Genomic DNA, 15,980 nt, shown 5'->3' on the forward strand with positions numbered 1-15,980 from the left:
TCATTGGCTCTCATTAAATTACATGGTCACATAGTCACTCTTCTTACCAATTTCTGTATAGTGTGGTTTACCATACACTTTTTTCATTAGTTTAAGGATGTGATAGTAGCTAAACAGTTAAGGCCCAAAATAACTAAGTAAAAACCACATGCAAATTTTAGATCAATACACTCTGCTGAATGGCAAAAAAGGAAATGAGGAGAATTAAAAAATATCCTCTGGTAATGAACTGTACTCTACACTTTATGACCAAAATATTCAATTATATTATTTGCACACATTTGTTCAGGTCATCCCAAGCAACACATTGCCATCTAAGGGTGACCATTACTATGCTCAACACTTTACAAGCACTTGAATGGGTAAAGTGTATTGTCCCCATCAGTCAAAAAACTGTATTGCAGCTGAATGTTAATGCATTCTGTCCACACTTGAATGTTAATACGAGTCCTCAGATTTTCCAGGTCAACTAAACCTGCCGATAGTAGATGTTGGAATTGTCCCAAGGTATAATGATGATGCGACCTGTGATGTCATACATGTGCAGGTAGGAGAACTTGCATATACATTATGTTTTGGAAGGTAGGGTGACAGGTTGTCCTGCAGCATAACATGATGCACAGGTTAGGTTGAAAGGTAACTCTTTGGCTGTGAGTTGGCAAAGTCAATGAATGTGAAGACAATGTCTTAGTTGTGCTGACATACTGATCTGTAGTATAGCCTGAGGCCTAGGTTGTGGGTTGGTGAAGCTGTATTGGAAGTTTCAATTAATCTATTTTGCATCCAGCACTCCAAGTAACATTTTTCTCATTAACAATGTTTATGTTTGGTTGTAGAAGAAAAGGGCTTTTAAGAGATTTACATCTCACTGACACACACCATTAGATATGGACCAACAGCTCAATTTGCAAATGCAAGGTGGAAGAAATTTTTGAGACTTCACTGAGTGAACCATTCCAACATTTTTCTGCAATAATGTGAGTGGACGAAAGGAAACATAAAACAGGATGGGTGGGCAGTGAATTGAATCCTACCCTTGTCTAACCTTTACATGCTCAGAGTCATGTGTAGACCCAACATCTACAGCTATAACCTACAAACCACTGTGAAATACGTGGCTCAGGATACATCCCACTGTACCAGTTATTAGGGTTTTTATTCATTCCATTCACAAATGAAGTGTGCGAAGAATGATTGTTTAAATGCCTTCGTGTCTGGTGTAATTAATCTAATCTTGTCCTCACGATTCTTACAGGGGTGATACATAGAGGGTTCTAGTTTAATCATAGAGTTATAATTTCAAGCTGGTTCTTGAAACTTTGTAAGTAGGCTTTCTCAGGATAATTTACATCAATCTACAAGAGTCTACCAGTTCATTTTCTTCAGCATCTCTGTGTCACTCTCCCATGGGTCAAACAAACCTGTGACTATTTGCATTGCCCTTCCTTGTATACATTTAATATCCCCCGTTCGTCCTATTTGGTAGACACCCCAATGCTTGAGCAGCATTCTAGGATGGGATGCACAACTGATTTTTAAGTGCTCTTCTTTGTAGACTGATTGTATTTCCTCATTATTCTAATAACAAACCAAAGTTTGCCACCTGCTTTACCCACAAGTGAGTCTATGTAATCATTCCATTTCACAACCCTACAAAGTGTTACACCCAGGTATTTGTAAGAATTCACTGATTCCAACTGGAACTCAGATATTGTAGTCATAGGATACTATGGTTTTACGTTTTTCCAACCCTTGCTCCACTTTGAACTCGTATCAAGATCTAACTGAATATTTATGCAGCTTCTTTAGACATTGAAATGGAAGTAGAGAAGCCTTCACACATTGTAATTTGTGAGATGCACCTGCAGAGCTCAATTGGAAGAATATTATCCAAGACTACATGAACTTGTGTTAGGGCAGAATTTACTTACTATGATAGTTTTTGCCTAAATATCATAGACAAAGTAACATGTGGTGGAATATATACATGAATTGTACTGAAGAAAGGCAATGTGTGTGACAGTAAATGATAAAGCAAAATTCACGATATGATGACAAGCACATTACTTTTCTAATGAGAGTAGGAGGCATTCTTCTGAAGATAGTGATAGGACAGTGTGTCCCAAATATCAGTATTAAGCATCCTCTTCCATGTGCTGTACAATGGTTTGTCAAATATATATGCAGCTGTAGATTCAGTGTTCCAAGTAGAAAGTTCATTTTCAAATGGCGACAAAGCCGTGTGTGTTTAAGAACAACAAATGCCTTCAGAGATGTTTTGTTTACTGTAAAAATACTAATTCATTATATGTAGTGTGAAGCCGGCCGTGGTGGTCTAGCGGTTCTGGCGCTGCAGTCCGGAACCGCGGGACTGCTACGGTCGCAGGTTCGAATCCTGCCTCGGGCATGGGTGTGTGATGTCCTTAGGTTAGTTAGGATTAAGTAGTTCTAAGTTCTAGGGGACTTATGACCTAAGATGTTGAGTCTCATAGTGCTCAGAGCCATTTGAACCATTTTGTAGTGTGAATATGAGAATAATCTCAGACTAATGTATCTGGACATATAAAATGGTTACAGCAGTTCTCAAGTATATGTTGTCAAGATATGAGTGTACAATAGTGTCAGAGTTCTTAACTGCACATTTATTACAAAACTTAGCAATAAACCATACTGGTTAATTACATCTGTCAGAATATGCACACTAATTAACAGTTTGCAATGGAAAAAAGTGAAGTAGTGGCGCAGAGGAAACTAAATTCTTTGATCATCATCTGCAAAACAATCTTAACAGTGGAACAGTCAAAACTGCAAGGAATAAAATTCAATACGATACCTTCTGGGGAGGGGGAACCAGTACTATCAATCACAAATTGCAGAGTTTTCATGCATCTGCTCAAAGAATGTCTCATTATAACATAAAAACCTAACCACAAACCACAGAGCATAAAATGTCATTAATTCTGAGGGCACTGCCTGCAAAACACTAATGTACTATGTTAACCATGCACAGCATATACTTCGTACCAATCCATGTTTGTAGTTTCCATATTGGTTGCTGCATTGACGCACCAAAAAAAAAATCCTGCTGTTACAGAATAAGACCCCATAGATACAGCATAAAATACTTACAGGTAGTGTTAGTCATGTTTAAGACACTGCTGCATTTTATTGTGACAAATGTGACATCAAAATACAGATCATCACAGCAACAATTCAGTATAATAGGCAACTGAAACTTTGTAGACTCCATGAAATATCAAATGATGGATGAAAACAGATACAACTTATACAACAACAACTGTGGTGGTAGGGTCGAGGGGGAATTAGGAATGCCTTTAATGACTGGAAAAAGTACTAAGTGTACACGTATCTGTTAAAGTGGTGGTAGAACAAATTTGCAGCTAACGCTAATATTTCAAAGATCTTGTGACACTCCTCTACATACCTACCCGATAAACACTGAACAAGATTAATGCACCTCAATTGTTAGTTGAATCTGATGATCTGTGGCATGATCACAAAACTGTAATTTCCACTAACATTTTATATGTCAACACTCCAAATATTACACTTATCAGTTAATTAGACCTGCAGAATGTTATGGGCAATTCATAAACTATGACTGCTGGTGTGAATGCTTTTGATTATGTCATTTGTGTGGAGTTCCAGATTTAAAACTATTGGTCTGTATTTTGATTCACATGATATACAACAACGTAAATATGTCAACACATATAATATAGTGACTACACATTTAATGACTGCTGCTGTTGCAGGTTGGGATGGCATCATTTGGCTCAAACAAATGTGGGGCCGCAAACATTCCAAGTGTGTATACAAACATACAGAAATATGCTGATTGGATTAAAAACAATATGTAACTTTATGGATGTCATACACATTTGATAAAGATGGTGATTATAAGAACTGAAATAAAATATACCAATATAAATCTTGTGTTTATTGTGAAAATCCCTCTATAATTTTAACAAGTTAAATAATTATATCAGTAACTTAAATAGACTGCATTACTGTACTGTTGTTATTTATCAAAACAGGATTGCAATATAATGCCAATTCCCACACAATTCGACAGAAGTGATACTTTTGGAAGCAGTATTATGTGCAAAGCAATCAGTTGAGGCTTTCTGGATTTCGAGCTACAGCCAACTCACAGTCCACACACTAAACTGCTGCTACAAAATAAATGTTTTGTACACAAATGAAAAAAAGAAAATAATAAAACTGTCCAATGATGTAATGAGAGTAAATAAGTACACATTAAAATATAGGCCTTTGTACAGAAAGTTATGAAAGTATCTGACTTTCTAAATACTTTTTTCTAAATATTTCCTTTAAAACTGGTTTACAAGCAAAGAAATGTATAAGACACATGAAAAATTGTACATTTGTTTAAATTCAAATGTGGTGGTCAACAGAAAGTGATAAACAGGACATTTTCTGTGCAATGAAGCAAGTTTGGGTGTATACTTTCACATTTATTTTACTCTATTCAGATGTGTACATCTAACTCTGCATATCTCTACGTCTACGACAACATGTAAGTATATAATTTGTAATTAGAATCTTCATTATCACAAACATTATTCTCTCTGTGTCTGGAGGCATCAATCAGCTACACATTGCCACAGCATAGTATAAAAGCAAACATTTACTTTGTTCAACTTCTTTCAATGCGCTGTCAAGTCTTGGATGAAATAAAATAAAGTTTGAAAGAAGTAATATTTTCTTTGGTGTGAGAATAGATGCTTTGATGTGGAAAGACAATAATGCAATATTATTCAAATGACAATGTTTCTTAAAAGTATCTCAAGCAAAGCACAACAATAATTAAAATAAATATTGCACACAGCACTGGTTCACATATCGCACAGAACTCAAACGATCAAATAGCACACAGGTTTATACAACCATGTGGGTGTGAATGCATCTTTATAATAGCAACTTGACTGTTACCCACAAATCTGGAGTTGGTAAACAGAAATAGCACAAAGCAATATACTTGAAACTGTGCGCACAAATATATAGATCAGTGGGTATAACAAGGAACGTTACAGGCGAAGCACCGATATCTTATTTTTTCTTGGTTTTAGGAGAGGTGGATTGAAACACACTTGATGCAGACATCAAATTCTCTATGTATTGGCCCAACACTTGGTTCTCTGAACGGAGCTTCAGATTTTCTTCCTTTACGCTATCGACACGCTGAGAGAGATCGTCTAGCGTGTTTTGCAATTCCAAAACTTGAGAAATTAGTCGTGCTTTCTCTTCTTGCTCGTCTGGACTTATATCTGGATCCAGACTGTTCGGTCCTGGGCTGCTACTTCCGTTAGTAAAAGATGAAGGAATTGAATCCAAACTGCGACCTCGTACCATTGCATCTGAATTATGAGAAATATCCGCAGTTTCTGTGTCATCGGGTATAACGGCTTGTGGATCGTCGTCAGCGAGTGGAATGTTATTCATTTCGTCTTGCATTTTTGTTAGTGGCGATTTAGCACTCACTGGAGAAACACGGAGCATTCAAGTGCTGTTGCAAAACGATATTATGTGTTTAAACAACGGTAATAACTTGTGTTGTTTTAAATTCACTCAAGAGTAGAATATTTAAATAACATTCCTCTCTTGACAGATCAAACTTTACGCATGCACCATATTAGTCATACGTCAGTGGTACTATTAGCGAAAAGTTCAACGTGTTTGATAGTCAGAGATTTTATACAAGTTCAAAACAAACCTGATTTTTTTTTTTAGTATTTGTTTTCCTCTCAACACGAATATAAGGTGTACAACTTGTAAACAAATCTTCTATTATAAAATAAATTGGTGAGCCATTGGCATGTATGTAGGCGTAAAGTACTTTCTTCAGTACAATTTATACGGAAGTCGAAGACAGTACACTTTGGTGTTGATGACGTCATACTGTGCGCTCTACTTTTTCGCCATCGTTCATTGGTTGAATGATGTATGATCAGCAACAGGAATGCGCGCGTGTATGAACACAGGATAGAAACCTTCGAAATTATTAGTTATTTCATACATCTCCTCTGCATGAGACAAAACTTAAAGTCAGGTATTGTTTCAAAAACGTTGTGATGTCATTCAAAAATCTTTTCTTGTATGCTATGTCGTCCCAGATTTGAAAGCGTAACTGATGCTCCAAATAATGTGTGTTATTGAAATCCAGTTCCATTACGAATCAACCACGAGGATGCATGTTTCATTTATGTTTTTTCCCTTTTTTCATTTAGTCTATTGATATTCCGCAAAATACACAACTAGTGGGTCAAAATTACATAAAGATGATGCATACATCTAGGGCGCACAGCACCACTTTAATTAGCAACCTAATACAGGGGCTGGCTAAAACACCCGCTAGTTCTCCCGTGTTTGCATAGTAATTACAACCGAAACAATTTTATAAACACGTATGTTAGGACTACTGAAAGATTATTGTATTAAGAGGTCTGTTTCTTCTTCTATGCAGTTCTGACAAAACTGTTTTGTCGTGGAGACTTAAATGCTTTCTTTACGTTAATTACGGTGAAAAGTTTAGTAGGTGTTGCAGTTTGCGAAGAAGCATGGTCTTTTTCGGATGCCTCGGCCAATTTGGTAGCTGGGGTCTGGGCTTCTCCGAATCCTGCCTTTTGAGTTATTGTGGTGGTAAGAGCTCTTGTGGTGGTATTTCCATAGAAATTTTCATACCATGGCACGTATTTATCTATTTCTGTGCAACAAGTCAAATATCATTTTTCACAGATTTAGTTCTAAAGAAGTTTTAATGTAACAAAATATTTTCATAAAAAATTTCATCCCCAATTTCTCCTCTTTAGGGGTTGCTTTTCCAGAAACGCTAAAATACGAGTTTTTATATTTCTAACCGAGAAGCCAAATACAAATTTTCGTAGATATAGCTTCAAAAACGCTTCCGTAATGACATATTTGCGTGAAGCTTTCATCCCTTATTTCACCTCCTCAGGGGTTGTATTTCCAAAAACACTGAAACATCCGGTTTTTTTTTATTTGTAACCGAGAAGTCAAATACCAGTTTTCATAGAGATAGCTCTAAAGATGGTTTAGTAGTTCTTCAATAACAACTTAAAAGAGAGAGAGAGAGAGAAATGTTCACCCACTGTGTCGCCCCCTTAGATGTTGAATTTCCAAAAACGCTAAAACTGTTTTTTCTTTTTATTTTTGACCGAGAAACCAAATACGGTATCAATCACAGTAGTTCTAGCAGCAAAATAGCCTTAGTAGCAACATTTTTTTCAAAAAACCTTGTAACCTCTATTTCCCTCTCTTACGAGTGGAATACTGAATAATCCCTTCTTAAATAATGCCTAGAGTACAAGATTAATTCCCTCTCCATATTTCAAGTTTCTATCTATAGCAGTTTGGGCTGAGTGGTGATGAGTCAGTGAATCAGTCAGGACTCTTTCCTATACACACATCAAAAAAAGTTTTGCATACCCCGGTTCCCAGAACTCCACAGGATAGACGTTGACTGTGGATATTGTATCACAGGCACAGTCCCTTTGACTGTTCAGAGATGTCGCTAAACCCACCAAAAGATGTAAACAACCATGCATGAGCAGCGCCTATTAGACGGATGGGGTCCGACAGCCGATCAGTTCCAGTCATTCCACCAGGAAGGAGGTACACAGTTCATGTTGTCTGTAATTCAACCAAGCCTAGCAGGTCATTACTGTGGCTCAATCATGTCCACATTATTACTTTTTGCCAGGAAGGGCTCTCAACAAGGGATGTGTCCAGGTGTCTCAGAGTGAACCAAAGTGAACGCTGTTCGGACGTGGAGGAGATACAGAGAGACAGGAACTGTTGATGACAAGCCTTGCTCAGGCCACCCAAGAGCTACTACTGCAGTGGATGACGATTACATATGGATTATGTCTTGGAGGAACCGTGACAGCAATGCCACAATGTTGAATAATGCTTTTTGTGCAGCCACAGGACGTCATGTTATGACTCAAACTGTGGACAATAGGCTGCATGATGCGTAACTTCACTCCCGACGTCCGTAGCGAGGTCCATCTTTGCAACCATGACGCCATGCAGCGCAGTACAGATGGACCTAACAACATGTCGAATGGACCACTCAGGATTGACGTCACATTCTCTTCACCAATGAGTGTCACATATGCCTTCAACCAGGCAATAGTTGGAAACGTGTTTGGAGGCAACCCGGTCAGACTGAACGCCTTAGACACACTGTCCAGTGAGTGCAGCAAGATGGAGGTTCCCTGCTGTTTTGGGTTGGCATTATGTGAGGCCGATGTACGCTGCTGGTGGTCATGGAATGCACCATAATGGCTATACGATACGTGAATACCATCCTCCAGCTGATAGTGCAACCATATTGACAACACATTTGTATTTATGGACGGCAATTCGTGCCCCCATTGTGCACATCTTGTGAATGACTTCCTTCAGGATAACGACATCGGTCGACTAGAGTGGCCAGCATGTTCTGCAGACATGAACCCTATCAAACATGCCTGGGATATATTGAAAAAGGCTGTTTATGGACGACGTGACCCACCAACCACTCTGAGGGATCTACACTGAATCGCTGTTGAGGAGTGGGACAATCTGGACCAACAGTGTCTTCATGAACTTGTGGATAGTATGCCATGGAGAATACAGGCATGCATCAATGCAAGAGGACGAGCTACTGGGTATTAGAGGTACCGGTGTGTACAGCAATCTGGGCCACCACCTCTGAAGGTCTCGCTGTATGGTGGTACAACATGCAGTGTGTGGTCTTCATGAGCAATAAAAAGGGCAGAAATGATGTTTATGTTGAGCTCTGTTCCAATTTTCTGTACAGGTTCCCGAACTCTCAGAACCAAGGTGATGCAAAACTTTTTTTGATGTGTGCATGTATAGATGAAAACTTTGAAACTGTAAATACATAATTTCAAAGCTATACATTTGTTCAAGAGGTGCATGGCCGAAGATGCTATACAGGTACTCTTCAGAAGTGTAGTGACTGAAGCTATTAATTTATTGTTAAATTAATGTGTTATTTATGTTACTTTACTGCGAGAATAATTTGACAGAATATTGGAAGACTGAAGACAAAAATAAGACCTAGCTGGAGTAGATGACATTCCTTCGGAACTAATGATATCCTAGTGAGAGCAAGCTATTTCACCTTGTGAGCAAGATGTATAAGACAGGTGAAACCTGCCCTCAGATTTCAGAAAGAATGTAATTATTTCAATTCCAAAGGAAGCAGGTGCTGACAGGTGTGAATTTTACTGAACTATCAGTTCAGTAAGTTATGTCTGCAAAATACTAACATGAATTATTTACAGAAGAATGGAAAAACTGGTAGAAACTGACCTCAGTTTGGGTCCTGGAGAAATATAGCAACATTTGAGGGATTATGGAAGTGTCCGATTCCACCCATCTGCATTGACCTATGACGTCATCAATATGGCGGAAATGGCTATTCTAAGTGTCTCCAATATGGCGCCAATGATGTCACTACATACACATGGCAACAAGCACGAAAATACGTATAAATAAGACAATAACATCTCCCACCTAAAGTACAGTCAAACTAACGGGCAACTGCAGGAAACTAGGGGTTTTAGGGAAGTGACAAGCTAAATATAACAGTATAAAAAAAAAAAAAAAAAACACCATGATCCCAAAACACACAAAATGACGAACAAAAAAAAATTACAAAATTTACAGGAATCAGACACTTACCTTGAACTATATAGGTCAACCGCAGCTAACGATACCAAAACACCAATGCTTACAGCAAAAACTACAGAAATTGAAATCAGACATTTCCCTTGAGTGCAGCTGACGATACCAAAACACCACCTACACAAAAAACTATGAAAATTAGAATTGGTCATTTCCCTTGACCTATATAGGTCAACCATAGCTATTGATCCAAAAAAAGAACCTACAACTACAAAAAACAAAACCACAACACCACACACACACACACACACACACACACACACACACACACACACGCAAGGAGAGGGTGCCATCAAACACGACAAGACGACACCTACAAACACAACAAACTCATAAACTCCGCACCTTAATGATGTCACACACCATAACACCTTTATGCCATGGGTCAAAGCAGACCGGTGGAATCGGACGCTTCCATTGACCCACATGTGAGGCAATACTTACTGTACAACACATTTTAAAAGATAGGTTAAGGAATGGCAAACCTACTTTTATAGCTTTTGTAGCTTGGGAGAAAGGTTTTGACAGTGCTGACTGGAATACCCTCTTTGAAATTCTGAAGGTAGCAGAGGTAACACACAGGGAGTTAAAGGTTGTATGCAGCTCGTACACAAACCAGATGTGGTTGATGATGTGAGACACTATTGTACTCTATCCCTGATGTTATTCAATATGGACATTGGGTAAACAGTAAAGGAAACCAAAGAAAAATTTGGAGAAGGAATTAAAGTTCAGGGAAAATACATAAAATCCTTGACATTTGCTGATGACATTGTAATTTGTCAGAGACAGCAAAGGACTTGGAAGAGCAGTTGAATGGGATGTACAGTGTCTTGAGAGGAAGATATAAGATGAACATTAAAAAAAAGAAAAACCAGGTAATGGAATGTAGTTATGCGATGCTGAGGAATTAAATTAGGAACTGAGACGTTAAAAGTAGTAGATGAGTTTTGCTCTTTGGGCAGTAAAATATCTGATGATGAGGAAAGTAGAGAGGTTATAAAATGTAGACTGGCAATGGCTAGAAAAGCACTTCTGAAGAGAAATTTGTTAATATCGAATTTAGATTTAAAGGTTAGGAAGCCTTTTCTGAAGGTATCTATCTGGCTTGCAGTCTTGTGTGAAAATGAAATGTTGTTGATAAAAAGTTCAGATGAGAAGGAAATAGAAGCTGTTGGAATGTGGTGCTACAGAAGAATGCTGCAGATTAGATAGGTATGTTTTGTAACAAATGAGGAGGTACTGAGTAGGACTGGGGAAAAAAAGATCTGTGGCACAACTGCACTAAAAGAAGAGTTAGGTTGATAGTACATGTTCTCAGACATCAAGGGATCACATATTTAGTATTAGAGGGAAGTGTCAGGGGCAAAAATACTAGAGGGTGTCTGAAAGATGAATACAGTAAGCAGTTCAAAAGGATGCAGGTTGCAGCAATTATTTGGAGATAAAGTCATCTTGAGATTAAGACAAGATTATTCAGTGTGGAAATTTTGTGTGTATGGTTAAATTAACCCAGAGCTATTTAAAAGGTTTCTGTTGTTGATTTCATATAGATTTGAGGCCATCAATACAAACAATAAATACTGTAATTTTAGTGCTGATGGGAAGGTTATTCCAAGTCAAGTTGATCATGGGTCCCAGCTCTACCACTTCTAAATCTAATGAAATTTTATGTGAAGGTTCCACAATATCTTGAATGTAGAAGATCTCAGATCAATATGTTGTTTGGTTCCATTTCTACAGCCACTTGAAGATAGGAGGCCCAAAGTTTGCACAACCTACATGCGTGCCAAAGGGCTGACTTGGATAACTTTTATGAAAGGTGCTCATAACTTAAAAGCCATAACATTTGTATAGTTAAACAAATTTTTGTGCTGAAGAAGAATATATTACTGATTAGATTCTTAAATTCATCTGGTGACACTCCGTAAAAAGCAGCATAATCATAATTTTGTGGACAGATTGATCCAAGAATAGGTAATATGACGTGCAGTCATACTGTCTTCTTGCACTTTTTGTACAATAGCCTCTGTCCTTCTCTAACTAGTCTATACACTGGCAGATTTGATGAAAAATTTTGGGTAGTTTTCCTGGGTCTGTACTTCAACTGTATGTTCTTTAATCTTTTTTATCTTGGTATGTAACCCCCTCCCTCCCTCCCCTCCCAAAAAAAGAGAATTCTTTAAGTTTAACTATGTAGTTTAATTTTTGACCCATGCCTGCTTATAGCTGGAAATGGTCACTCAAACTTATTACTTTTCATACACATTGGATGTGTTTGAATGTGACAATGAGTAAACAGTAAGTAAAATCAGTGAAAACTGCTTTTATATCAACAAAAAGACAAGTGTAGTTATGTGGAAACCAACTTCCAAGTTACCATCATCAATAAATAAATGAGAAACCATGCCCACTTATTGATGAATTTATCAACAAAAGTTTTTGTAAATTAATCCCTGATGAAATTCTGTACAACGTTATTTAAAACAGTGTAGAAAACATTGTTGAATATGTTGCGAAGACATTGTAGAACATATTTTAAATCTTGATATGTCTCAAAAAATAGGCCTATAAGCTTCAGAAGCCAAATAGTTAAAGTTCTGAAGAGTGTGCAGCAGTGGTTTTACACTAATAAGTTAACACTCAATTTAAATAAAACAAATTACATACAGTATGATAAAGTAAATGAGAAGGATGATAACCATTTATTATTGAGTGACCATGAAATAGAGAAAGTCTGGTCTCCAAAATTTTTGGGCAGGTACAGTGATCAGCACTTGAGCTGGAAAGACCATGTCACATAAATATCCAAAAAACTCAATTCAGCATGTTTTGCACTGAGAATATTTTCTAGAGTTTGCAGTGCAGAGTGTACAAGATTAGTGTATGTGGCTTATTTCCATTCTATTATATCCTACGGAATAACATTCTGGGGTGCAACTAAATGTCGCTTGAGAGAGGTTTTTAAATTACAGAAAAGGGCCATTAGAATTTGTTATAACTTCAAGTTGAACAAATATATTTCAAGGACGACACAATACATGAAAGTCACAGATCATGTAAACAGAGTAGGACGTGTGTCACTTTAACAGTCAAATCATAACTGAGTCTGAGTCTAGCAGCCGCTGGCTGGCTGAGTGCTTAGGTGGCGCTGCTGCTGCATGGCTGGCAGACAGCGCCGCATGTAGAGGATGCACGTAACTGCGCGGCAGCACTTTGAAAGATTGGTCACAACACTTTTCCCCCCTTTGAAGTTTTTGCACAGGTCTTGATGGAGGTGGCCTGTAGATTGCTAATGTCCATAGGTGTTGTTTGACTGGCCATAAAGTCTCGAGGAGGAGGCTTCCCATACGGACGGAAGTGTCCCCGATTATAACAGGTTGAGATGACAGGAGAGGTGGGGGTTGAATCTGCTGGGTCCCCATGCACCAATCTGCCCGTTGCGGCAAGTCCGGTTGTCATAACAGGAGACATGGGCGATGCATCCGCGTCCGTAGGAGAAGGAGGTGAGTAGAGTTGCTCCGACAGATGACGGTCATCTGGTTCCTGCATGGGCACGTCTCCTGTTGGCGTCAGTTCTTGTGCTGGCACTGATATGATGGTGAGAGGACAGCATTGTGAGTAATGAGAGATTCCAGGATCCTGAGCGTCAGGTAGAGCCGAAGGTGGTGTAGCGGCAACCGGAATAGGTGTTGCCGGCACACGAGGCTGAAGCTGGTCAGAATGACGCACTGCAACACCCGTGTCCATCTGGATTTCATACAGGCGTCAGCCACGGTGTCGTAAGATGCGGCCCGGACTCCATTTTGGCCACCTGCCATATCCCCATACCCATATAAGGTCGCTGGTGGTAAACCGGCCAAGTGAAGGCACCCGCGGCCGTGAGGTGGAAGGCCACAGAAGATGAAGTAGCGTGCGGGGCTGTTAGTCATGTAAGAGCTCAGCTGGGCTGTGCTCACCCGTGGGGGTGAAACGATAAGAAGCCAGAAATTGGAGAAGCGCATCATCAGCGGCAGAAGAAGCTCATCTGAGCATTAAATGTGCGGACCAGTCGTTCAGCTTTACCGTTTGACTGTGGATGGAATGGAGGGGCCGTGACATGCATGACACTGTTACGGGCAAAAAATCTGCAAAATCAGAAGAGGCAAATTGTGGACCATTATCAGTAACAAGAGTAGAGGGAAGGCCTTCCAAAGACAAAATGCAAGCTAGAGCATTGGTGGTTGCCGCAGTGGTAGGCAACGTGCAACGGACAATGAAAGGGAAGTTAGAGTAGGCATCAATAACGAGAAGCCAATAAGTACCTAAAAAAGGTCCCGCGAACTCAGCATGAATTTGCTCCCAGGGCTTCTCAGGCGAAGGTCACGGTGACAAAGATGACTTCGGGGCAGCGGCCTGTGACGCACGAGGGCCGTAGACAGCGACCATGTCGATGCCGGGCCAGTACACATGACAGCGCGCCAGAGATTTTGTGCGAGAGACACCCCAGTGCCCTTGGTGAAGGAGGCGCAAGACCGAAGCACGCGGCGAAGCATTTTCGGTGGAAAGGAGGATAACACCATACCTAGCCGTGAGGCGGTAACGCAAAGCGTAGTAGTTCCACAATGGATCAGAAGTCTTAGTGGACGGACGATCTGGCCAACCCTTTTGAATAGAGCATAAAACCCGGGAGAGGGTAGGGTCAGAACCCGTAGCAGCCGCCAGCTGGTCCCCGGTGATAGGGAACTCGTCCACAACCTGCTGCTCGGCAACATCCTGATGGAAACACAAAAGTTCGTCCCTATCAAATGCCAGATCAGGACCCATGGGAAGGCGAGACAGTGCATCAGCATTTGCATGTTGAGCCGTCGGCCGGAAATGAATCTCATAATTGAAACGAGACAAGTAAAGAGCCCAACGCTGGAGGCAGTGTGCAGCCTTGTGGGGAAGTGATGTTGATGGATGAAACAAGGAAACAAGTGGTTTGTGATCCGTAACAAGATGAAATTTGAATCCATAGAGAAAAACGCCAAACTTATGAAGAGCATAAATAATGGCCGAAGCTTCTTTTTCATTTTGAGAATACTTTTGTTGGGCATCTGTGAGCGTTTTGGAGGCATAAGCAGTGGGTTGTTCAGAACCGTTAGAAAAACGGTGCGCAAGGACTGCACCAACCCAATATTGAGAGGCATCCGTGGCAAGAACAAGATGTTGGCCAGGTCGATGAGTAGCCAGGCACGTGGCCTGTTTCAGCATAGTCTTCAATTTTTGGAAAGCCGCATCGCATGATGCGGACCATTGTAAAGGCACTTTTTTATGCAACAGGCGATACAACGGCTGAGCCACTGAAGCAGCAGACAGTATAAACCTGTGGCAGTATGCTGTTTTCCCCAAGAAGGCCTGCAGTTCCTTAACAGATGTAGGGCAAGGAAGGGCATCGATCACAGTGACAGTTTGCTGAAGTGGACGAATACCATCCCGAGAGAGTTGAAACCCCAAGTACGTGATAGGTTGCTTTAAAAAAATTTGATTTTTGAAGATTACACTTAAGACCGGCAGTTTGTAAGACATGAAAAAGTGTGTGGAGATTCTGAAGATGTTCTTCAGTGGTGGAGCCAGTGACAAAAATGTCGTCCATGTAATTTATACACCCAGGGACAGTGAGAAATAATTGTTCCAAGAATCGCTGAAAGAGAGCAGGGGCGCTGGCAACCCTGAATGGCAATCGTTGGTATTGATAGAGGCCAAAAGGTGTGTTAAGGACCAGAAACTGCCGGGAAGCAGCGTCGAGAGGAAGTTGATGATAAGCTTCAGACAGGTCAAGTTTAGAAAAATACTGGCCTCCAGCACATTTAGTGAACAATTCTTCAGGTTGAGGCATAGGGTAAGTGTCGATAAGGCATTGAGCATTTACAGTGGCTTTGAAATCGCCGCAGAGATGAATATCACCATTTGGCTTAGCAACGACAACGATAGGAGAGGACCACTCACTGGAAGTGACAGGAAGTAAGACTCTTGAAGCAGTGAGATGATCCAGCTCCCATTTGACCTGATCACGAAGGGCCACAGGAATGGGCCGAGCCCGAAAAATCTTAGGCCGAGCAGTGGGTTTGAGCGTGATATGAGCTTCAAAGTCGTTTGCACGGCCTAATCCAGGAGAAAAAAGGGACGAATATGTTGTCAACAAGGAATCCAATTGAGCATAAGGAATGGCATCAGAGACGATAGAGTCATCTATG

The 15,980-nt window shown here is 40.0% G+C and overlaps 2 protein-coding genes across 2 annotated transcripts in view; one reads left to right on the forward strand and one right to left on the reverse strand.

The window, feature by feature from the left end:
* Nucleotides 1-4,363, forward strand: part of LOC126106592 (chymotrypsin-like protease CTRL-1) — a 156,723-nt gene extending 152,360 nt beyond the window's left edge. Inside the window, exon 8 of the mRNA XM_049912936.1 lies at nucleotides 3,777-4,363. Within this exon, the coding sequence (XP_049768893.1) occupies nucleotides 3,777-3,881 (105 nt within the window). The 3' untranslated portion in view covers nucleotides 3,882-4,363. The remainder of the gene's footprint in view (nucleotides 1-3,776) is intronic.
* A 731-nt stretch (nucleotides 4,364-5,094) lies between these two features.
* On the reverse strand, nucleotides 5,095-5,544 carry LOC126106145 (short coiled-coil protein B). The gene has a single exon (XM_049912387.1). The coding sequence runs from the start codon at nucleotides 5,542-5,544 to the stop codon at nucleotides 5,095-5,097; it is 450 nt and encodes a 149-aa protein (XP_049768344.1).
* Nucleotides 5,545-15,980: the final 10,436 nt, after the last annotated feature.

Source organism: Schistocerca cancellata, chromosome 10, assembly GCF_023864275.1.
Source record: "Schistocerca cancellata isolate TAMUIC-IGC-003103 chromosome 10, iqSchCanc2.1, whole genome shotgun sequence".
Taxonomy (NCBI): domain Eukaryota; kingdom Metazoa; phylum Arthropoda; class Insecta; order Orthoptera; family Acrididae; genus Schistocerca; species Schistocerca cancellata.

Excerpts from the sequence above, each read along its gene's own strand:
- LOC126106145 (XM_049912387.1), bottom strand. The coding sequence starts at position 5,544 with ATGCTCCGTGTTTCTCCAGTGAGTGCTAAATCGCCACTAACAAAAATG.